The 22,616-nt window shown below is 61.6% G+C and overlaps 1 protein-coding gene across 1 annotated transcript; it reads left to right on the plus strand.

Moving 5' to 3' along the window:
• The first annotated feature begins 1,675 nt into the window (after window positions 1-1,675).
• ASIC1 (acid sensing ion channel subunit 1) lies at window positions 1,676-22,358 on the plus strand. Its single transcript, XM_075075894.1, has 12 exons — window positions 1,676-2,321; window positions 2,739-3,133; window positions 4,219-4,414; window positions 17,735-17,885; window positions 18,369-18,496; window positions 18,694-18,844; window positions 18,932-18,988; window positions 19,069-19,222; window positions 19,308-19,399; window positions 19,657-19,736; window positions 19,862-19,966; window positions 20,175-22,358. The coding sequence occupies exons 2-12, from the start codon at window positions 2,769-2,771 to the stop codon at window positions 20,277-20,279; spliced, it is 1,584 nt and encodes a 527-aa protein (XP_074931995.1). The 5' UTR covers window positions 1,676-2,321; window positions 2,739-2,768; the 3' UTR covers window positions 20,280-22,358.
• Window positions 22,359-22,616: the final 258 nt, after the last annotated feature.

A 22,616-nucleotide genomic window follows, 5' to 3' on the forward strand; every position in this document is an offset into this window, starting at 1 on the left:
CGGGGCGTTCAGGGGCCTCGCCAGCCCTCCGAGGCCCCCAGGAAATCCCCTTTCCAGCCAGTGTGGCTTGGAGATGCAGAGCCACTTCACTGGGGTTTCTTGTGCGGTGGAAAGCAAGGGCTTGCAAGTACGTCCATGCGTGCATCCGCTCTGGCCTGAAACCCCATCCCTCCCTGCGTGCAGCCTTGCCACTGCTGGTGGATTTACTGTCAATAAAACCACTGCAGAGAATGACTTCTCATCTAAAATTAAAAAAAAAAAAAAAAAAAGGAGGGGCAGGGAGGAAAAAAAAGCCTTTTTAAATGTCCTTATCCTTTATCCAAGCTGCACATCCTTCTCCAGGTTTCTATCAGGAGCCCTAATGGAGAGACGGCTATCAGCAGGCTGCTGTCGTCCAGGCAAGGAGCAATGCCGACGCGCTGCAGAGTGGAGCGGGGAAGGGAAAGGCAGAGCTGGTGCCAACTGGAAACACTAACACTGCTCTTCTGGCCTTGCAGCCGCATTCCCAAGCGCTTGCCGGGTCGCCCCTGTGCCGAGTGGTGAGCAGGGAGGGGGCACTGGATCACAGGGGCGTCCCTGAGCCCCATCTCTGTCCCCCGCAGGTGTCCCGCTGCACAACCCTGGGTTCCTGCTCCAACAAGGAATGGGCAAGGACCCAGTTTGGGAGAGGATGCTCCAAAAAAGGACCAAACCAAGCGTGTCCAAGACACTGGGTTGGGGGACAAGGTACACATGCCTGACCGTGCTGTACCCCAAACCGCCCATGCCCCTGTTAGGCACAGTTCAGGCAGGGATGGCGCACTGGGAAGGCACCTTTGGGCAGGGACACAGCTTGTCGGAATGACCCCGGGGTCTGCCTGTCCCTTTCCAACATCACGCTTGTAAAGGATATGGAAACACTCTTTTCCATTTGACTGCAGCCGCCTTACCGGGAGCAGCGGGCAGGCTGCAGCCTCTGCTCGCCGTGCTGCTGCCAGGCGCAGGTCTGCAGCGGGGTGCACGTCCCCCGGCGCGGCTCGGGTGACGAGGGCACCCTGCCCTCCAGCGCAGTCACGGGGAGCAGATGGAGGTGAAGCAGGGCTGGAGGTGCAGCAGTGCTGGGGGGAGGCTGGGCAGCCCTGGACAACCCTCTTGCTCTGCCCTGGGAGGAGGGGAGCACCCAGTGCCTCATGCCCGGGGAGTGGGGAGCACCCTGGGGACAACAGCAACTTTCTGATGACTGTAAATGGCAGAAGGTGAATAGCTGGGAAAGGGGCAGCACGACTTGCGCGGGGCAGAGGCAGGAGCCCCGCGCCTCCAGCAGCATTTTGTCCCCACCGGGGTGAACATCATGCTGGGCAGCCAGGCGTGGGGCTGCACCCGGCAAGCCCGGGACAGACGCGTGGGACGCGGCAGAGCCCCTCTGCCACCCCGAGCAGGCGTCCAGAAAGGGCTGGAAGGTGCCCCTCTTCAATCCTCCCGTAAAGGACCAACCCAAGTGTGTCTGAGCACCTGCCCTGGCACTGGGGCCACCCGTGGGTGAAGCCTGCGAGGGCAGTGGAGGCCGTGGCAGGGAGAGCCGGGTGAGGGCTGCACAGGGGGCTTGGGGGGGGTGGGTCTGGCGGAGCAAGGAGCTGGAGCATCGCTGGCAGGCGCGGGGGGATGGGAGCGGCACACGCACACACACACACACACATTACCCACATGCACACGCCAGCAGCACCAACAGCCCCTGCCAGCAGCCTGCAGTCGCTGGTGCGCCCCGCTCCTCCGCCTCTCCCTCCTCCTCCTCCTCCTCCTCCTCCTCCTTCTCCTCCTCCTCCTCGCTGCCCACCGGCCTGCGGCACCCCTCCGCGGCCTCCGGCCCCACCAGCGCACAATGACTTCATGCGGATTATGCATCTGAAGAAATCACCAGCTCCCAGATAGCCACAGGGGGAGGTATCCATGTGTTTGGCAGGGAAGCAGCCTCCTGCTCTCCTTCCTTCTCCCCTTCTTTTCTCCTCGCACCCAGCAGCTGCCTCCTCTCCAGCGATGGTCGCCTCCAGTCCCCCCGCACGGCGCTGAGCGAGGCCCCAGCGCATCCCCGCTCCCACGCTTGCACCAAGGTACCGCCGAGGCTATTTTTATTCCCCCCCTTCTTTTCCGGTTCTCCCGCTGCTGCCGGGCTCGGTGCCTCTCGCACCCTCCGTGCCTGCACGTCTCCCGCTCCCGTCTTCCCACCCAACGGCGAGAGGTGGAGGGAGGCTCGTCCCAGCCCCGGCACCCGCGTCGCAGCGGCAGCCGCCGTCGCGAAGCAGACCGAGCCCAGCTCCGGCCGTGGCCGCCAGCCCTGATTCCAGGTTTGCATCCTCGATTCCTTCATCTATTTGCCGATGCGCCGGTGCCATTTGGGGGAGGCGGAGGGGGACCGGGGAGGGGGGAAGGTGGGAGGGGTGGATACAGCAGGGTGCTGGGGGGGGGTATGGCACCCCAGTCGTGCCATGGGATGGGGAGGGCAGAGAGGAGGTGGGAGGGGAAGAAATGCAAGAGGCTGTACCCAAATAAATATATATATATATATATGCACACACACACGTATGTGTGTGTATAGACACAGGCCTGGGGGGGAAGAGCAGGGCACAGCAAAGCATCTGCCCCACGCGAGGGCTGCCGGGTGCACCCCCAGCATCCCTGCGTGGGGATGCCATGGGCCAGGCAGCGGCAGCACCCACAAGGCCACCACGGCACCAAAAACCCACAGGCTCCCTTCTTGGCAGAGTGGCCACCCCGGGGTGCTGGCACGGACCATGATGGACCTGAAGGTGGACGAGGAGGAGGTGGACAGCGGGCAGCCGGTGAGCATCCAGGCCTTCGCCAGCAGCTCCACCCTCCACGGGCTCTCGCACATCTTCTCATACGAGCGGCTGTCGCTGAAGCGCGTGGTCTGGGCGCTGTGCTTCCTGGGCTCGCTGGCGCTGCTCGCCCTCGTCTGTACCAACCGCATCCAGTACTACTTCCTCTACCCCCACGTCACCAAGCTGGACGAGGTGGCGGCCACCAGGCTCACCTTCCCCGCCGTCACCTTCTGCAACCTCAACGAGTTTCGTTTCAGCCGGGTGACCAAGAACGACCTGTACCACGCCGGCGAGCTCCTCGCTCTGCTCAATAACAGGTGGGTGCCGGCGCTTTGAGGTGGCCCCAGGTGATGTCTCCGTGTCCAGGGCAGGCCACCACGCGTGGCGCCGGCCCCGCAGCACGTGGGGCAGCGAGTGCTGGAGAAGTGCACTCCATGACTGGCGTGGGTGGCATCTCCTTAGGCTCCGTGAGGAAGCGGATCCTGAGTTAGTTCAGCTCTGCAGCTGGATGTGGCCACTGCACGGCAACGCCGGCAGCTGAGAGCCGCTTCTGGGTGCGTGGGTCCCATGCTGGGCTGCCCTGGATGGATCCACATGCATGGCTCCCGTCCCCAGCGTGCAGCACTTGCAGCAAGGGCAGGGCCACCCCGGGATGCCTGCGGGGCAGATCCAGCACCCATGGCTCCAAAACCATGTCCTGGGTGCCTGACATGTGCAGCGAGGCTGGGGATGCCTCCCTGCTGAGCATCACCCATGAACCAGGACCTGAGGTCCGTGCCATTCCTTGGGCTGTAGGACTCTGCGGTGGCAGGGTTCAGAGGGAAGGCCCTCGCCCGCCCTCCCCAGCACATCAGCCCATCCCCATGGCTGTAGCATCTCCTTGGTACTGCCAAGCCACTGCCGTGAGCCTGGTGCCAGCAGCAAGGCGCGCTCCCTGCCCATGCCGTTTGCCAAGGGGCTTCACCGCTGCCCCAGCTCGCGCTGCAGGGAGGGGTTTGCAGCCACGAGAGCAGGGGCTGAGACCCAGCACACTCAGCCCACATCCCAGCGAGGCCACTGCTGCAGCTGAGATGCCACCAAAGGCACAGGGCAGTCAGATGTGCTGGCCTCAACCGGGGCTGGTGCCGCAGGACCAGCTCTGGGGCAAGTGGGATGGGTTTGGTACGTGGCTGCAGCCGCTGCCCAGCTTCCCCTCGCCCACTGCCCTGCCGCCTCTCATGTGCCTCTGGGTCACTTTGTGCCATTGAATGCTCTGAAAATGCCACGTGCCAAGGGCCCGGGACTTTGATGAACCTGCGCCGGGGTCAGGGCAGAAGTAGCTCGTGTGAAACCCAAATGGCTTTCGCCAGCAGGAGAAGCCACCACAGTCAGGTCTGAGCTTCTGCCTGCTCTTTTCCCTAAGATACGAGATCCCAGACACCCAGACTGCCGACGAGAAGCAGCTGGAAATCCTGCAGGACAAGGCAAACTTCCGAAACTTCAAGCCCAAACCTTTCAATATGCTGGAGTTTTATGACCGAGCTGGCCACGACATCCGGGAGATGCTGCTGTCCTGCTTCTTCCGTGGGGAGCAATGCACCCCTGAAGACTTCAAAGTGGTGAGTGCCCCCACAGCCTCAGCCCAGTGTTGTGTTTCCCCCGTGCGAGGTGTTTGTCCGCCTGTAGCTGCTTGTGCCTCCTTCCAGCTTGGGAAGGACTGGCAGCATCTTCATTAAGGGGATGCCAGGGGATGCTGCTGGGTTTTAGAGGTACAGGTGCTCCCCAGGAGTGCTTCTGCTTGGCGCGGCTGTACAAGGTGCTCCCACGTAGGCAAAGCTCCCCGGGATCACCCAGCAAAGCAGGGTTGTGGGTGCTGGGCTGGAAACCTCATGCTGGAAACTGCTGTGCGGCGAGGAGGCACCAGTGGAAAAGCAGGGAGAGCCGCGGCAATGGCCGGCGGGGACCCAAGGGAGCCCTGCAGTCCCTCAGGGCAAGCAGGTCCTGGTGACACGGCACAGCGTTGTGCCCCACCACGGAGGTTGCGTCTCACGCTGGTACACGGATCTGGCGCACAATAAAGCCTTTGTCCCCCTGTGGCTGCCTCTCCCCCATCCAGCTGGGAATTAAACAGTGCCGGCTATTCGGGTGCTGCCTAATAAATTCGGCAGCCAGGGTGGCTGTTCCTGAGCTGGCTCCAGCATGGAGCATGCGGCTCCTCGCTCTTCGGGGTCCCTGTCCTCGTCCCCAGCCTAGGGATGTCCCACTCGCGTCCCATGCCGAGCAAGGATGAAGCTGCCGAGCATGCCAAGGCACCGGCTGGGCATCTGCGGAGCTGCTGCCCAGGTCCCAGCACAATTCGGGTGATTTTAATCACCTGCAGTTAAATTCCTTTGACAGGCTCTTTACATAGAGCAGTTCTCTGTTGTCAACCGTCAAGCGTTTTATTTGTTAAATGGAGGCAAGTTTCAGCCTGGAGGGGGCTGGATCCTCTCCAGTGGGGCTGGCGAGCAGGGCCGGGTCCCAGCCTGCGCGTGGCCACCGGCTGGTTTCAACGCCGGGCTCGTCCCAGTGCGTGGTTTTGTTCTCTGCGCTGAAGCATCCTAGGGGACCCTCATCCCGGCCCCCTACCTTCATCTGTTGGGGTCCAAAGACCCTGCTTGCTGCAGCCAGCAAAAGCAAAATAGACTCGCAGCTGGTTTGTTATTCCTGCCTGGATTATTCCTTGCAAGCAGGTTGGGATGATTTAATGGATTTGATTAGAAAAAGCTGGCTCTGTGCTATATTTATGTTGCTCTTCGGATTCCTCTTGCAGTCTTGCACAGGCAGGTCTGTGTGTGGCGGGGCTGGGGATGGTGCTGCCCGCACGCGGGGTCCCAGCAGCCGCCCCGTCTCGCTCAGCTGTTTAGGAAACCTTTGCCCCACCCCTGCGTGGGGGTCCCAGGGCTTGCAGAAGCTTTTAGAGGGCTTTGTTTGACAGGTTAATTCCTGCCGCCTTGCTGCTGCCTCCTCCCAACTCGGACCGCATCCACCCAGGCTGAACCGTGCTCGGTGCTGCTCTGGGCCCGGGGGCACTGGTCAGGGCTGGGGGGTGCCAGGGACCATCACCCAGCGACACACCATCATCCCCCGAGCCTGCGCCGCCCCAGCGGGGATCCCACCACCCCGTGCAGGGGCTGCGTTCACCTCTGCGTTTCGGGATGCCCCTTGCACCGCCCAGGCTAGCGGGATGCCCCAAGCAGGTGTTTTGCAGCCAGTGCTGCCCCTTTCCTCCCGCTGACATGGAGGAGAAACTGTGTCCAGAGAAGGGCCTTCCCACGGAGGATTTTTGGGCCGCCCAGAGCCCACAGGATGGGGGGAGCTGCCTGCAGGCAGGCAGGGATGCCTGGCGGTCCTCTCCCTGTGCCTGTCCCTGTTGTAGCCATTTAACTTCAGTGCCGTGGCCAGTGGGGAGAGCTGGGGGGCCGGTGGGGAGAGCTGGGGGATGAGTGGCCGCCCGGGCGATGCTGGCTGCATGCTGATGCCGGCCAGCACAGGAGGCGACGGGAAGAGCCACAGCTCTGCCGCCAGCGCCGAGGCCCCGCCAAGCCACGGCTGCCGTGTTATCTGTCCCTGGCAGAGGGGAGGGCTGGGGGGAGACGCGGCAAATGCAAATGAGGGGCTGCCGTAACCAAAATATCTGGGTGTCAATAAGGCGTCGGGGGCTGCCTCCTGCCCGCATCCCCCCTCGCACTGCCAGACGGTGGGAAAGCATCGCCGGGGGGCAGCCACAGCAGCCCAGGGCCCCTCCCAGTGCTGGGAGCACTTCCCATGTGCCCCCTGTGATGCACCCACCCACAAGCATCCCAGGGGGGCTGTGGGCTGGGTCTCAGCCCCAGCGCACAGCCTTACCCCGCAGCCAGGACAGGATTCCCCAGCACACAGGGCTCGTGCTGGATGCCGTGGGGAAGCCCATCCTGGGATTGTACAGGCTTTTCCCACCCCTCCTTCATCCTGCGCTGTCACCAGGCCCACGTCAGGGGGTCCCTGGCATTGTTCATTCCCCTCCACCTCCACCCACCCTGGGCAGTGCACCACAGGGGCTGGGTGCTCCCCAGCAGCAGCCATGTGCAGGATGCAGGGATGCTCCAGGGACAGAGGTGGAGCTGACTGCGCTTGGCCTCATCCTGTGTGGGGGATTGAACCCTCTAATATGACCCAGGGGGAAGCAGTTGGCCCACCCCAGCTCTGCCCGAGCTCCTCACAGCCCCTCCAGCACCACGGAGGTGGCTGGCATCTACCGAAGCTCCCCTGCTGCAGCAGTCCAGGATGGCAGGAGGATGCACAGGGAGGTGAAGCCATATCCTCTCCCCAGCCCCAAAATCCTGGCACGGCCTTAAAGCCCGGAGGGGCAAACACAAGGCTGGGGGGCAAGTCCTGACGCGGGCTGAGGATGTCCCCATCACCGAGGCTGTGCCCAGCGCCTCACCCCCACGGGGCCACGCATGGAGTGGGCAGGGGGCGGCCACCCAGTTCCCCTTTGCGGGTAAGGGGGAATTGCCCTCACTGTTGCCTCTGTTTCGGGGCTGCGCTCCCCGACGTGCTCGTTAGCAGCAGAGATCAATGTTTCACACTTGCTACTTCATTATTTATAAGCTCCTCTGCAGGAGCACATGGCCACCGGCTCGCAGCTTGCATTCCCTCTTCTTCCCCACACCCGCAAAGGGGCCCCAGAGCCCTGCTCAGCCCCTGTGGATCTGCTCCTTGCCCAGCAAGGGAAAGGACCAGGAGTCCCGTCTCTGGGCTCTAAACCCCATTTTCTTTCCATCCCAGGGAAAAAGGAGAAACCCAGGGGGTAAGCTTCCTCTCCATGTGCCAGCGTGGCCTGTGGGATGGGAATTGGGCCTGCCGCGTGTAAAAACAGCATTAAACCTCGGGGCAGTGCCCGTGCTCGCGAAGCCCCTTTTCGGGGGCCAGCGCAGCCGAGGCTGATGTGGGCAGCCGTGCCTGGCGCAGTGCAATGTGCATTCGCAGCTCTTCCTTCTCACACCCCGCGAGCCCGTCCTGGGGCAGAGCCACGTCCCCAACCCCTTGTCACTGCCCCGCTTCAGGGCACTGGGGCTGAGCCTGGCATGGGAGCTGGGAGCCCTGGGGCAGAGTGCACGGGACATCCTTGATAAACTGCAGAGGATTAAGACCTCTGGACCATTTCCATGAGGCTCCGGGGCTGAGCTGGCACTAGGGAGAATTGAGTTTGACATGGAGATCATGCTGCTGCCTTTTGCATTGGATTCTGCATCCTCTGCTGTGGAAATATTGAGTGCGTGGAGGAAGAGCAAGGGAGAGAACAGGAAAGGTCGGGAGCATCCCCGGCAAACCCCAACCACATTCCTCCTCTCCTTCCTCCCATCCCTGGAGCGATGCAGGAGCTGCTGGGGTGGAGAATGGATCCAGCGGCATCTTATTGTGCCTCACTGCACCCTGCTGAGCCTCCCCACTGCCCTTCTGAGCCCCACTGGACCCACCAGACCCTGCTGTGGCCCTCTGCACCCTGCTAAACCCCAATTCATCCCCCTCTGCACCCCTCTGAACCCCCTGCTTTGCCCACCTTGCTCCAGCTGGTGCGCGTTGGGGGTCAGCTCCTGCCACCCCACGAGCACCGTGGCTTTTCCTCCTGCAAAAAGAACGCTCGTGTCGTTCAAACCTGCCCTATTGGCGGGTGCCAGGGTGGCCTCCAGCACCTATGGGAGCCCTGAGGGAGGGGTGCAAGGGGCATGCTCAGGCTGCTGGCCTCAGGGTACTCAGCCAGGGGATGCTGCTGGTCTTCCTGGTGTACCTCGCCCCCACGGGACCCGTGCCCCAGCACCCACCAGGGGAGCCGGGAGTGGGGCCCACAGCACCCCACAGCCCCGTGTGGAGCTGCAGCAGTGACAAGCCCAGGAGCCCCACAGCGAGCAGAGCTCCCCTGCGGCGCAGCGTTAGTGGATAATCATAGAGCCTGAGTGAAAAGCATCTCCAACACAGCTGGAGAGACCGGGCGCAGGAATTACTGATACCCAGATATTTCCTGGAGCTTTAGACAGTTAATAAACAAACCGCATGGGCCCATCCGGCTCTGGAAGAACAACTTGGGGACCACGCGTGGGCGGCAGGGACGGCCGCCGGCCCCAGATAACATCGTCCTGGTTTGAGGCCAGTCCCCAGTGGCACACCGAGCCCTGGCACCTCCCGCCACGGTGCCCAGCAGAGACGGCACGTTTATATATTCTGTAAGACATGCAAGTGATTTATGTAAATCATTTTTTAAAGCAGCACACGGGCTCCTAAATAACTTATAAGCATTTGAAACTGCTCGCATGTATCCGTTATTTCAGAGCAGCAATTCACCTCCGGCATCCTGGCGCTTCTCCCCGGGGCCCGGCCATACCATCCCCGCCTGCATCCTCTGCAGATTCCCGACCGGGCTCCCCCTCCGCATTGGCCTCTCTCTGCTGTTGAACAGCAGCATCGTTTGACCCCAGAGGTTGCATCGTTTTCCAGACAAACAAAGCAAACCCAGCGGGACGTGGGCTGCCTGGCGTACAATAATTGGAGGTGACGGAGCAGAGGCGTAGCCACGCACGGGACCACAGCCTGGACAGGACCACAACCATCTGCTGTTAGTGACTCGGCTCTCCTGGGAAGCACGGCGAGTCGGGAGCACCCCGACTCTGTCTGCTCATCTGCAGCTCGGAGGCTTTCGAGTATCATGGTATTTTGCTCAAAGCAAATCATCCAGAAAGCAGCCATGAGCTGTTTAGCCCTCAGGCGCGGAGCAGAGGCGCCAGCGAGCGTTGCTCCTCTGCCGCCTCCTTTCCCCAGCTTCATCCAAACTTTTCCAGTCACAGCCACTCACGGGGTGCAGCCTGGAGGACTGGGGATCCCTCCGCTGCTTGTGGCGTGGCTCACCCCATGCTGCCGCTAACGTGGAGAGAGCAACTCTTGTTCAAAGCCAGTCGCATTTCACAGTCATTCTGCAGCAGAACAGCGATGCCATGGTGCCACCCCGGCACCGTTGCCGCACGGGAGCGGTGCCGCTGAACCTGCCGCGATCTTGGCCAAGCCGGCGCAGGAGAGGGTCAGGAAGAAGCAGGCCGAGGCCATTGGCACAGGGCAGGGCACGGCGGGAGGCTGTTGCGTGCCTGTGCCTCACAGCTGCTTCATTAGCAGCTCTGCAACAGAGCAGGTAAATCATTTAGCGCCTCAAACCTCTAAGCACTGAACAACATCGCTCCCGCCCTCCCCGGAGGGCAGTAAGGGAAGGAGAAGGATCTGCAGGATCAGGATCAGGCCCAGGCGGGGGTCATTTAGTCCCTGGCCATGCCCAGCCTCAGCAGCATGCCCGGCGGTGGCCAGAGCCACGGTGCACAGCAGCACACGCTGCACGGGAGCGCTGCGCACACCTGGAGGCACACCAAGAGCTCGGAGTGACTCAGATGCACCTGAAGCCATTCCTGCCCCTCTTGCGATGCCTTTGCACACCAAGAATCATTAACAAATGAATTATTAATTATTATTAATAAGCTTTAATAGCATCTGTGGCTGCTGGAAGAGATGAGGAGGCTTTTGAGTGCTATCTGGCCGCTCTGGGGGCAAGGATGTCACAGCTGCAGACGGGGCGCCCTGGGCACGTGTGCCCCACGGATGCCAGCCCCCAGCGGAGCCACAGGCTGGAAATGCAGCCCCGGACCACCACTGGCATATGGTATTTGTCCAAATTGTTCCCCCTCAACTTCCCTTCGGTCCTTATCCACGACCCAGCCGAGCAGCAGCGAGGCACATGGCGCCTTTGCCACCTGTGGGTATTTCAAAGCATCTGCCCAGGAAACCTCCTGGTGCCGTTTTCCCTCTCTCCCCACAAAGGCAAGCGGGGAGAAGCCGGGACAGAGGGGGGCTGGTCCCCCAAGTGTGCGGAGTTGCGCAGGAGGCAGAGATCTCCACAGGGAGATCTGGGAAATTAACTGTCTTGCGGCCTTTTGCCTTGGTTTTAATTTATCTGGCTTTTTATAGACACCTTTGTTTTATCGCCTGCAGAGCATTTGGCCGGAGCCGGGGCTCTCTAAGCAGCAGGCATCACTGCAATTCCTGCAGCAGCCATGACTCAAGCAGCTCCTCACCATCACAGGCTCTTATTTATTTATACAGGCCCCGACACTTGGATATTATAACCTCTTATTTATTTCTTTGGACTTGGTGTTTTTTTGCTGTATGGAGGGTTTGGTACATTTGCATCCAGGCTCTTACCAGAAGGGCAGGGAAGGGGCGCAGGACAGCGCTGGGGCAGTGCTTCCCACGCCCCCTCCCATATCAGGGATTTAAGCCCCCTGCTCCTCGCTCTCCCAGCAGCCTCATGGCCCAGCAAAGCAACAGGGAGACCCAGCCAGAGCAGCCGCGCGCCGGGGCTGCACAACCACCCTGCTTGGATTAGATTAGATTTGAAAACCATGATGCGTGCAGAGCCCGAGCGAGCAAACACAGCAAGAAAACCAGATAGGAATACAGGTTTTTTTCTCCCCCCCGCCAATAAAACCATCGGCTTGAATCCGCTTGCACAAACCGTCTAAGCAATTGTGAAGGATGTCGGAAAAAATTGCAACCTGCTTATGGGTAATTTGCAATCGGCAGAAAACACGGAGAGGCACTGGGATAAGTGTCCACACAGAATAATCCCAGCCGCCTGGGAATTAGCGGCACCTCGGCAGCGTCCTCCGCATCCCGGCGGGGCAGGAGTCGGCACAGCCCCGGTGACCCCCTCCATGGCACAAAGGGACGCCACCAACGGGAAGATCGCCCACAAAGCTCTCAGCATTACAAACTGTTTCAATTATAGGAGCGTAAATAGAGCCCTGGGAAGAAGGATAAGGTGGCTGTGGGAGCTGTCACAGCGGAGGCACGGCAAAGGGCCTGGCCGCAGGTACGCGTCCAGCCGCCCGCGGAGGTGCAGGGGGGCCCGGCTGAGCCCCCCCGGAGACCCCGAGCCACTGAGGCTGCAGGTGGCCTCTGTGCCCCAGGGCAGCAGCACCAGCACTCAGCTGGGCTGCCTGGGAAGCATTCAGCAGCGGCAGCGCTGGCCCAGGGAAGCTTTGAAAGATTAATGGAATTTAAATGGAAGCGTTTGGAGAGGAGATAAGGCTCATCTGATATGAAATCATATGGAACAACGGGAGCCAGGGAGGCCCCGGGTCCATAATGAAGTCCACTTAGTGCATTACTCACCATAATGTGCTTTTTATTAAAGTCCTGTGCTGCAGATGCTGGGTCTGCAGCCCATAACCCGGGGCAGGTTGGCGCGGGCACCTGGAGCACCCAGTGCCTCCACGCTGAGCCCTGCCACCAAAAGCCTCTGGGGTGCAACGCGCCAGCCCTGAACAGTCCCAAAAAGGGACCTTTGGTTTCCCATCCCCGGCACGAGCCAGGGACGGGGCTCCTGCATCACCCTCCGCCGCGGCATCACGAGTCCCCGTGGCTGGGGCTGGGCTGCCTGGGCCCGCAGGGACGGGGTGGAGAGGAGGCGGAGGTGGGGAATAATACAGAGGAAAAAACTCCTTTTTAATCATCAATTTTTCTGCATTAGAATGTGACATGCTAATCCACTGTGAAGCGTCTAATCTGGGGGATAAAGGGCCGGATAACACAAGCTGCACCCGGCTTGGCTGGTGGAGCAAGCAGAGGCAAGGTGACAGCATCTGATAAGGGGCAGCAGGATTAGTCCCGGCAGAGATCCCGGCCGCCCGGGCAATCCCACCTTGCTTGGCTGCCCCAACTCTGCCTCTCACCAGGGTCGGGGAGGGGATCTCAGCCGCAGAGCTGTCCTAAAGCAGCTCGTCCTGGCCAAAGCAGCAACAGAGGCACCGCAGGTGCCACCACCATCATCTTGGCAGCTCAGGGAGCTGCAAAGCACCTTCGTGGTCCGAGGCACCTTGCAAACCTGATTTTTCTCCCCTCCATTGCAATGCACCCAGCTGCACCGTGGGAGCAGGACAGCCCAGCTGCAGGGTGCCCATCTGCCCCACCAAATACCCGTCCCCCAAATCCCGCTCCTGGCTGCTGTGGGGCTTCACCCCATCTCACCCCTTCGCACCAGCCAGCTCCGGCCTCCCGGCACCCCAAGGGATGATGCTGACAGCTCAGTCCCGGCTCCACCAGTCCCTGGCAGGGATGGGCAGCACCCCGTTACAAAACCGAGCGGGTCCAGCTCCCAGGGCGCATTCTGCAACAGCCTCCCCGGGGCTGGGCTGCTACTTGCAGGCCTGGGATAACAGAGCTTGCGATGTTGTTTTCTCCTCGCCTCCTCGGGGATTGGTTTATCTCTATGAATAACTCCATCCCAGCTTTGATCTCCTCTGCCATTAAAGCGTGACAGGCTGTGAAATGTGCTGTTGCTGCCGTCAAATCCCCCTCCCGCTTCCCCCCTGCCGCCTCCGTGCTCCCCCGCTCCAGGGAACCTCCTTTCCCAGGCCCGTGACGAGCTGCAACGCAGCAAGCGGGGCCGAACTGCCCCAGGACAGCGGCCAAACACTACTCCAGAGGCAGGAAAAACCAGGCTCCTTCCACCATCCCGCATCCCTTGCTGTGGCAGGGAGGAGGGCATCGAGCATCCCTGGTCCCCAGCGGTGGGTCAGGATGTGGCGGCATCATCCCAGCACGCGCCACCACGGGGGCTGATGTCACGGCTAATTATAGCATCCCCCGTCCCTCTCCCTCACCAAAGCTTTACCTGAGAGAGGGTAAAAATAACTCCTGGCAAGGGAGGAGCTGGAACGAGCCCAAGGACTCCTCCAGCATCTCCAAAACTTGCACAAACCAGGACGGCACCCTGCTGCGTGCAATACGGGGACACGGCCACAGTTTGTCCCCAGTCGTGGAGTCAGGACACGCTCCCCTGAGTGACGGTGCCACCGCGCTCCTGGCTGCGACCATCCCCGGTCACCTTCACCCCAGCTCGAGTGTCAGCTCTGAGACCGGCGGTGGTAACTGGAGCCAGGGCAGTGCTCGTCCGCACCGCCCCGCACCGCCGCCGGGAACCAGCCCTGGCACTCTCCGCAAGCTGTTTAAGCCAAGCAAGGCAGGTTAACGGTCCCAGCCGATGATGGAGTGTTTTCATTACAGCATCTCTCTCTCCCTACTGCAATTGCTCCCAAGAAGACACATTAAACCTCCCCACGCCACGGCATCAGATCAGCCCCTCACTTGCACCATCAGAGACTGTCCCACAGGGCCCCAGGCAGCACCACTCACCTGTCACTGCCCTGCCAGGGCTAAACAAACCCCTTCAGGGTCCTTTTCCGTTTCTCTTCTTCTTCTTTTCCTCGTACAGACATTGCACTCCCTGTCCCAGAGCTGGGGAACACCAGAAATCCCACCCTGACCTCAGCCAGCTCAGACCAGCTCCCTGCCAAATCCATCCTCCAGCGCCGGTCTGCTTGTGCCCACAGGGCTGAGCCAGGCCTACACCCCCAAACCCCCTCCCAGCTGAAGCCCTGATGCCTTTATCCCCCAGCCCTGCCCATGGTGCAGCTGCAGCTCGTCTCCATCGAAGGCAACGGGCTGGGAAGTGACCTGGTCCCCATAGCATGGTGACTCCCAGCCTCCCTAATCCCGTTTCCCAGGATCAGTTTCCAGCTCAGACTCTCTGGGTTGCTCCCAAAAAGCACGACCTTGCTCTCAGCTTTATGAAATTTCATCCTGTGGCTCTGGTACTCGTCCCCAAGGTCATCCTCCTTTTCTCCCAGGTGCTGACAGCGTCCCCAGCTTTGTGGCAACTGCTCGGGTCCCTCTTAGGGCCCAGTGTCCCACAAGGGCCCCACTGGGAATATTGAGCTTGGGGAGCCCCAGGACAGCCCCTCGAGGGACAACCTGCTGTCACGCCATCGGTCACCATCTCGGCTGAGCCTGCCCTGGCGGGGCTCCCCAGTGCACGCCTTGCCTGTTACCTCGGTATCACTTGCTCGGGAAAAGCAGATAACTTTGCACTGGTATCACAACAGATTTGTGCAAGTTTCCTGGTTGCATTTGTTCACCCGGTTTGGTGGTGCCCGTGTCTGCGAGCCAGGATGTGCTTAGGGACGGGGGGGACCCGCAGTGCCCGTGGGGAAGGAGGCACAGCAGCTGAACTGGTGGGCTGGGCATGCTCATCGCACCCAAGCATTGGTCAAAACTTCCCGTCCAGCTCTTGTGCATCAAAGCGCTGCTGTATTTAGATGCTCTCCTTCCCCTTGGGCCAGCGATGGCGGCTGCGGTGCTGGGATGGGGCTGGAGATTGGTCTGTGGTCGCGTCGGATGCTTTTATGAAGTGCTGAGTGCAGGAAAAAAGCAAACCGCAAGAAGGGGCTGTGCTGCTGCAGGACTGCAGGGAGGAGACGCCTTTGCTCCCGGCAGCCAGCCTGGCCGCCGGCTCCAACCCACCACCCCACGTCGGGGCTGCCCCAGGACCCCCAGCCCCAGCCGGCTCAGCAGCACGAGGCCCGAACGCCATCCCCCAGGGGAAGCGGTGGCTCCTCGTGCCCTGTGGGCATCCAGAGCACGAGGTGATGCCGCTGTGCACCGGCTGGGCTCTGCAGGAGGAATCATCACCCGAACCATAGCACTGCCCAAATCCTGCCGAAAACAGCCCTGGCTTGGAGGAGGACGGAGCTCGCACCACTCAGGCATCGCCTTCGCCGGGTGCTCCCGTGCACATGCTGCTGCCCCGCGGCACGGGGAGGTGAGCCCGCAGGAATCGCTGCTGCCAGGGCAGGATGAGCACCGCGACAGCCTGGGGACACCACAGCGTCCCTCCACCCTCGCTGGCACGTCCCGGGCGGGCGCTGCAGCAGGACAGCGTCACAGGCATTTTGGGAAAACCTCTGGCTCCAGCTGCCCTGACGAAGAGCCCAGAGAGCCCGGCAGGCATATGGTGGCTCTGGAAACAGCCTGGCAGCTGGCGGGGAGAGCCTGGCTGGAGCAGCCGGCCGGGCTGGCAGGGCCACGCTGGCCCGCCGCGGGGATGGCGGATGCGGTGTGGGTACGCGGCTCGGCGGGTGCCTGCGCACACCCGTGCACACCCGTGTTCGCGGGATCCGGCAGCCCCTCAGGCACCCCAGGAAGCACCGGGAGCTCCCAACGTGTTGGTGGAGCCGTCGATGTGTCTGCTTCGTCCTGCAAGCCGCAGCCAGCCGGTCCCAGGGGACCTGGGGAGTCCGCAGAACCGCCCCTCGCTCCTCCTCTCCTCCTGCCTGCTCCTGATATACCCTCCTCCCTCCGTCCCCTCTGAGCATCCCTCTGCTCCTCTCCCTCGCTCCCACTCACCTCTCTCTCCTTTTCCCTTCTCTTTCTCTTCTCTGAACTTGCCCTTTCCGCCTTCCCTGATCTTCCCCAGCCCCTTTCACCCACACCCTGAGGAACCAACCCACCACTGAAGACCCCCAGGCTGTGGCAGGGACGGGGCCAGGACCCCCACGCCAGAGCCAGGACCCCCACGCCGGAGCCAGGACCCCCACGCTGCAGCAGGGACCCCCACGCTGGGCAATGCCTCTCCAGATATTCTGCACCATCTCCTTCTCCAGCGAGGAAGGACCACGAGATACTGCAGCCACCAGGAGGGAAGAGGATGGAGCAGACATGTTCCTGTACGGGCAGGAGGAGGATGAAGAGGAGGAGGAGGACACTGGAGCAGCCACGGACTTCGTGGCCTTTGCCAGCAGCTGCACGCTGCACGGGCTGAGCCACATCTTCGTGGAGGGCAGCCTGGGCGCTCGGCAGGCACTCTGGGCGCTGGCCTTCCTCCTCTCCCTCTCCGTCTTCCTCTACCAGGTGGCCGACCGCATCGTCTACTACCTGGAGTACCACCACATCACGCTGCTCAGCGAGGAGGACAGCCCCGAGATGACCTTCCCCGCTGTCACCTTCTGCAACATCAACCGTGTGCGGGTCTCGCAGCTCAGCCACGAGGACCTGCTCTACCTGGGCCCCCTGATCGACTACGAGCCTGGGATGGAGCTGGGCTTTGCCCCGGCCCAGCCCAGCCCCGGGGATGAGGACGAGCCCCTAAATTTATACGTGTTTTTAAACCGCACTTGCCACCAGCTGGAGGACATGCTGCTGAGCTGCAGCTACCGGGGCGAGCAGTGCGGCCCCAGCGACTTCGTGGCGGTGAGTAGCCCCAAGGTGGCCAGGCACGGGGAGCAGCTCCGGCCGGCGCCGTGTCGGATCAGGCACGGCGGGTGACGCTGTCCCTGCCAGCTCGCTCAGGGACAGGCTGATATTTCAGCCCCATCCACCGGCACCTGGGTGTCTCGCTGGAGTTGGGGGCGGCAGCGGCCGTGCGGAGACCCGCTGGCAGGACGCAGGGAGCAGCCCCAGGGCTGTGCTTGCAGGGCAGGTGCCTGGCACCTCCGTCCCGGCGTCACCACCGCCGTGGGGCACCGTGAGCTCTGCAGCCCGCTGGCCTCACATGCCCCTTGCACAGGCTGGCAGCAGCTCCGTGGCATGGAGACAGGCCATCTGCCGGAGGTGGTAGCTGGAACGGCCAAGGAGGGACGGGGCGGGGCTCAGGATCCCGTCCAGCCCCATCCTCTGCAGGGACGGAGGAGGGCTTGGAGAAGGTGCTCATGCAGGTGTAGGGCTGAGTGCCGCCATCTCGGGGAGCTGAGGCTGTCGGGGGCTCTGTGGGGTCGAGGTGCTGTAAATCTGCAAAGTCTCCTCCGAGTCCATGCCATCCCTGGGCATTGGTGGGGAACGTCTCCTCCCCTACCGGGGCAAAGACAGGCAGTTCCAACAGTGAGAGGCACCCTGTAGGGCAGGAGCCCGGGTTGGATCGTACCCCCTAGCTGGGGATGGCTGTGCTTTGGGGCCAGTGATGCCCTCCCGGCTCCATGCTGTGGTGCCGGCAGCAGTTTGGTGCCGGCAGAGGGGCCCCAGCCTCAGCCCCGTGTCCTCTCCTGCAGGTCTTCACCCGCTATGGGAAGTGCTACACGTTCAACGCGGGGCAGGACGGGAAGCCCCGGCTCATCACCATGAAGGGGGGAACCGGCAACGGCCTGGAGATCATGCTGGACATTCAGCAGGACGAGTATCTGCCAGTGTGGGGGGAAACAGGTAACCCACTGCCCCAGCAGCTCTGCCAGTGGGTCCGCTCGGTCACCAGCAGCTCCCGGGGACCTTCCCAGCCCCTTCCCAGCTCCCCACCCCACAGGTACACATCCCTCAGGCTCCCTCCTCTTCCCTCCTTCCATTTCTCATCACTTTGGGTCCTTTTCTTTCCTTTTTCTTCCCTGTCTTTGCTCTTCGCCATGGCAACTCCCCATCGGTTTAGACAAGCAACCATCGCTTGTTTATAAATAGAGGCAAACACTTTCCCTGCCACTGTCCCCGGGTGCTGGAGCAGGAGGGTCAGAGGTGGAGGGGACAAGGACATGGTGTAGCAAACGGATGGATGGATGGATGGATGGACACGTGAATGAATGAATTTGCCCAGGGGAAGGGTGGGAGACAGATGTTTTGGTCCCTCTCGCAGCAGGGCTCGGCACAGCTCTGCAGAGCGGGCTACAGCCATGCTCACCCCACTTCTCTCTGCCGCAGACGAGACCTCATTCGAAGCCGGGATCAAGGTGCAGATCCACAGCCAGGATGAGCCCCCACTGATCGACCAGCTGGGCTTCGGGGTGGCACCTGGCTTCCAGACCTTTGTGTCCTGCCAGGAGCAGCGGGTAGGGACTGGGGGGGTCTGGGACGCTCCCTCCCACCCTGCAGCTAAACCTGCTGCGGGGCGCCGAGCCTCCTCTCCGTGCCGGATGGCGAGCGGGACGCGGCCCTGGGGACCGATGCAGCAAAGGTGTCTGTCCCCCGCACCGTGCCAGAGGCCGGTGGGCTTCTGTCCTCACTCCTGGCTTCTGCTCCCTCACAGCTCATCTACCTGCCACCTCCCTGGGGCGACTGCAAGGCCGTGGCGGGCGACTCGGAGTTTTACGACACCTACAGCATCACCGCCTGCCGCATCGACTGCGAGACCCGCTACCTGGTGGAGAACTGCAACTGCCGCATGGTGCACATGCCAGGTGAGCCTCGCGCACGGCAGGATCCGGCCCCTGCCGGGCTCCGCCGACACAGTCCCACCGGGAAAACCCGCTTTCTCTCTCCTCCAGGCGATGCCCCTTACTGCACCCCGGAGCAGTACAAGGAGTGCGCGGATCCGGCCTTAGGTGAGGCTGCCCGGCCCTGTGGGACCGAGCGGTGGGTGGTGGGTCTCTCCATCTCTCCAGCTCCCTCTCTCCCTGGCCAGATTTCCTGGTGGAGAAGGACAACGAGTACTGCGTCTGCGAGATGCCCTGCAACGTGACCCGCTACGGCAAAGAGCTCTCCATGGTGAAGATCCCCAGCAAGGCCTCCGCCAAGTACCTGGCCAAGAAGTACAACAAGTCGGAGCAGTACATCGGGTAACGCGCTGCAGCCACAGCGATGGGGCGGCATCTTGCCCCTCCATCCCAAACCTCAGCCTGATGCTGCTTATCTCCTGCACAGGGAGAACATCCTGGTGCTGGATATCTTCTTTGAAGCCCTGAACTACGAGACGATCGAGCAGAAGAAGGCATATGAGGTGGCTGGCTTGCTGGGTGAGTGTTGGTGGCTGTGCCAGGGGTCCCGCGGCAGCACCCAGCTGGCAGCCTCCAACAAGGTGCTCTCATGTTGGCCCCATGCATCCCTGTTCCCAAGGCACCGGGATGTGCCGACGGTGTGGGTGCAGAGCAGGGCACCCCGCTGCCGTGGCCAGGCACCAGTCACAGCAGCGACAAGTTCTGCCCTTTCTCTGCTCTCTCTGCCACCGAACGCTGGACTCGTGCCACCCTGATGGCTTCCCTCTCCCCTGCAGGCGACATTGGAGGGCAGATGGGGCTCTTCATCGGGGCCAGTATCCTCACAGTACTGGAGCTGTTTGACTACGCGTATGAGGTGAGCGTCTCTGCCGTCCCACGGCTGCCAGGGCTCCCAGGCTATCCTGGAGAACCAAAACGCTCACGTGGGACGTGGGAGAGTCACCCGTGAGCCCCCACGGTACTGAAACCTGGCCCTCGCAGGTGATAAAGCACCGGCTGTGCCGGCGGGGCAAGTGCCGCAAGAACCACAAGAGGAACAACACGGACAAGGGCGTCGCGCTGAGCATGGACGACGTGAAACGCCATGTAAGTGCTGGGCATGCCACGGGAGCTGTTGGGCCCCTCTTGCAGCTTGGAGGCTGCCCCAGATGTGTCGTGGGGTGGAGGGGGTCACCGTTTTGGGAAAGGAGCAGAGGCACCAGGCAGAGATGCTGTGGGGAGGAAGGACTTGCTCTTGGCAGGGGTCTGGGTGAACCCAGCAACCCCAGCATCCCGTCCATCCTTTGCCCCACAGAATCCCTGCGAAGGTATACGGGGCCACCCGGCAGGCATGACGTACGCAGCCAACATCCTACCTCATCACCCGGCCCGGGGCACCTTTGAGGACTTCACCTGCTAACCGACGTCTGGATGTACAACCTGAGCTACCAAAGCCCTCCGGAGAGCTGCCCTTCTCCCTGCGAGCGCCAGTGGAGAGACACATCTAGGGGACCTTGCTCCTCACCACGGTGGGACACGGACAAGAGCGACAGCCTCGGATTTCGGGTCAGGCGGTCGGGTCTGGTCATGCTCGAACCCGGCGCGCCGCCCCCGCGGCAGCTGCTCCGCGCCTGCCCCGCTAGTTCAGAGACTCGAGGACGCTCCAGCCCGGCCATCCTCGCGGCGCGGGGAGTGATACGCACAGCGGGCTGGGGCACGGGCCTGCCCCGTCTCCTCCCCTCGGCTCCCCTCGGCCTTTTTAACTAGAAACCCAGAAGCCAAGAAGAAGCAGCCGTTTGGCTGCAGAGTTTCCATCCACAGCCCTGTCCGTCTGTCTGTCCATTGTCTCCATGACCATGCTGCTCCAACGCCTTGGCCGGCGCTTGCTGGGACCCCCGTGCCCGGCAGGAGGGATCATCGGGGAGCGTCACGGCACGGCCGGCAGGCAGGGCGGTGGGTTCGGCAGTCCCAGGAGAGCCTTGCTGTCCCCTGGGACCGCGGGGGCCCGCAGCCCACCCTCGCCTGGGCACTCCCGGCCACTCCATGCGCACGAAGACCGGGCACCTCCACTTCTCTGAAACGTCTTCCTTGGCCCCCTGCCCCCGGGACGGCGGTGCCCAGCCGCTGAGCTCGCTGGCCGGCCGCGAGCACCAGAGGGGACTCGGCCGGGGGGTGCCACCGCAGCACTGAAGACCCCGACGCCTGGGCGCTCTCCCTCGGCCGCATCAGGTCGGGCGACAGCGTGGTCTCCCTGCCCGTCTCTCCTGGGCTCCGTGCAGCCTGGCCAGGCACCAGCCCTGCCCCGCAGTCCCTCCTGTCCCCCCAGGGAACCTGGGGCTACCCCGTGTGGCCCCCAGGAACAGCCATCCTCGGGGAGAAAGGCAGAAGGAAAACTCCTGGCCCCCATTTCATCTGCAGCCACCGGCCTGGCTCAGCCACGGCACCATGAGGGTCAGCCCCTCGGCACCGCTTCAGCCAGGAGCCCCCACACTAAAAGGGTTCGTAGGTCGAGGGACACCCCACGGCACAGGGTGCTCTGGTCCACGGGACCGCAGGCTCCCGCCCCATTGAACCCCCCGCCAGCAGCCGCCCCCAGGCACCGCGAGCCCTGGGCGTCCTCGGGGCGCCTGCCGGCTCGCTGCCCCGGGACCGCTGCTGCGCCCCTCTCCCCGGCACGCAGAGACCTGCCCCCACAGCCGGGCTCCGGCCGGCCGGCACTGGCCGAGTCTCTGCTCCCCGGGCCTGCAAGCGCGCCCCGTTTCGCTCTAGGGTCAGTGACAGTGGCCTCCCCCAGCCCTGCCAGCCCCCAGGCCCCACACATCAAGCAAGAGCCCTCCCAGGGCTGAAGTGCTACTTATCTTTAAGAGCTTTTGCAATAAGTCTTTTTGGTAATTATTATTTCTAAACTGCAGTTTTGTTTTTGTTATTGTCATTATTATTATTATTATTCGCTTCCTGACCAAAATTAGGAACTGGGGGTCAGTCCTTCGTATCCAGCAATTGCCCAAAGATGACGGGTCGGCCACATCCATAAATTTTCTTATGGATTTCTCCTGATGTTCCATTGCGTTTCATTTATTTATTTTCTTTCTTTCTCTTTCCCATTAAAGTTTTTAAAGATGGGGCTGGGATTTGACCTTGACGCTCACCTGTCGAAGCATACGCTTTTTTGTTCGTTTCTATTACATCATCTGCATTTTATATTTCTTATATATAATATATATGACTATATATATATGTGTACATATATATATATCTCTCTATATATGCATCATATCAGTGTAGATACCCATCTAGTAGCATTTAGGCCTTGTTCTTGTGCTTTTTTTTTTTTTTCTGTTACCAATCTCTGAATGCCTTCAAGTGTATAAAGTGTTGAATTCTCTCTGGTATCTGTACTATGTACACACATTTTCATAGGAAGCACAATAAGATGACAGATGCATTGTACATCAATACCTGCTACTCTTAACGATGATATAAAGAATGATATAACTCATGAGCGCTGATCCTTTCTCTCTTGCTGAGCTGCTGGAAACGCTCGCCAAGGAGGCAGTGGGGAGGCATCATCCCAGGGTGTTCGTGAAGGCATCACCGAAATCCTGGAGCCAAGACCAAACGGGGGAGGGGGAAGGGTAAAGCTTTGGTCCAGACTCCCAGTAGGGTCTTTAAACGCGCACGCGAGCACCAGCAACGTCAGAGGGGACGGGGAACAGGGCCACGCTAAAGCGACCCTTTGCTAAGTGCTGTGCTAAGG

The sequence above is a fragment of the Phalacrocorax aristotelis genome, chromosome 26 (genome assembly GCF_949628215.1).
Source record: "Phalacrocorax aristotelis chromosome 26, bGulAri2.1, whole genome shotgun sequence".
NCBI lineage: Eukaryota > Metazoa > Chordata > Aves > Suliformes > Phalacrocoracidae > Phalacrocorax > Phalacrocorax aristotelis.

Coding starts and splice junctions, on each gene's coding strand:
- ASIC1 (XM_075075894.1), top strand. CDS start 2,769: ATGATGGACCTGAAGGTGGACGAGGAGGAGGTGGACAGCGGGCAGCCG. Junction 17,886..18,368: donor GCCAGTGTGGGGGGAAACAG/GTAACCCACTGC, acceptor TCTCTGCCGCAG/ACGAGACCTCATTCGAAGCC. Junction 18,845..18,931: donor CCGCATGGTGCACATGCCAG/GTGAGCCTCGCG, acceptor TCTCTCCTCCAG/GCGATGCCCCTTACTGCACC.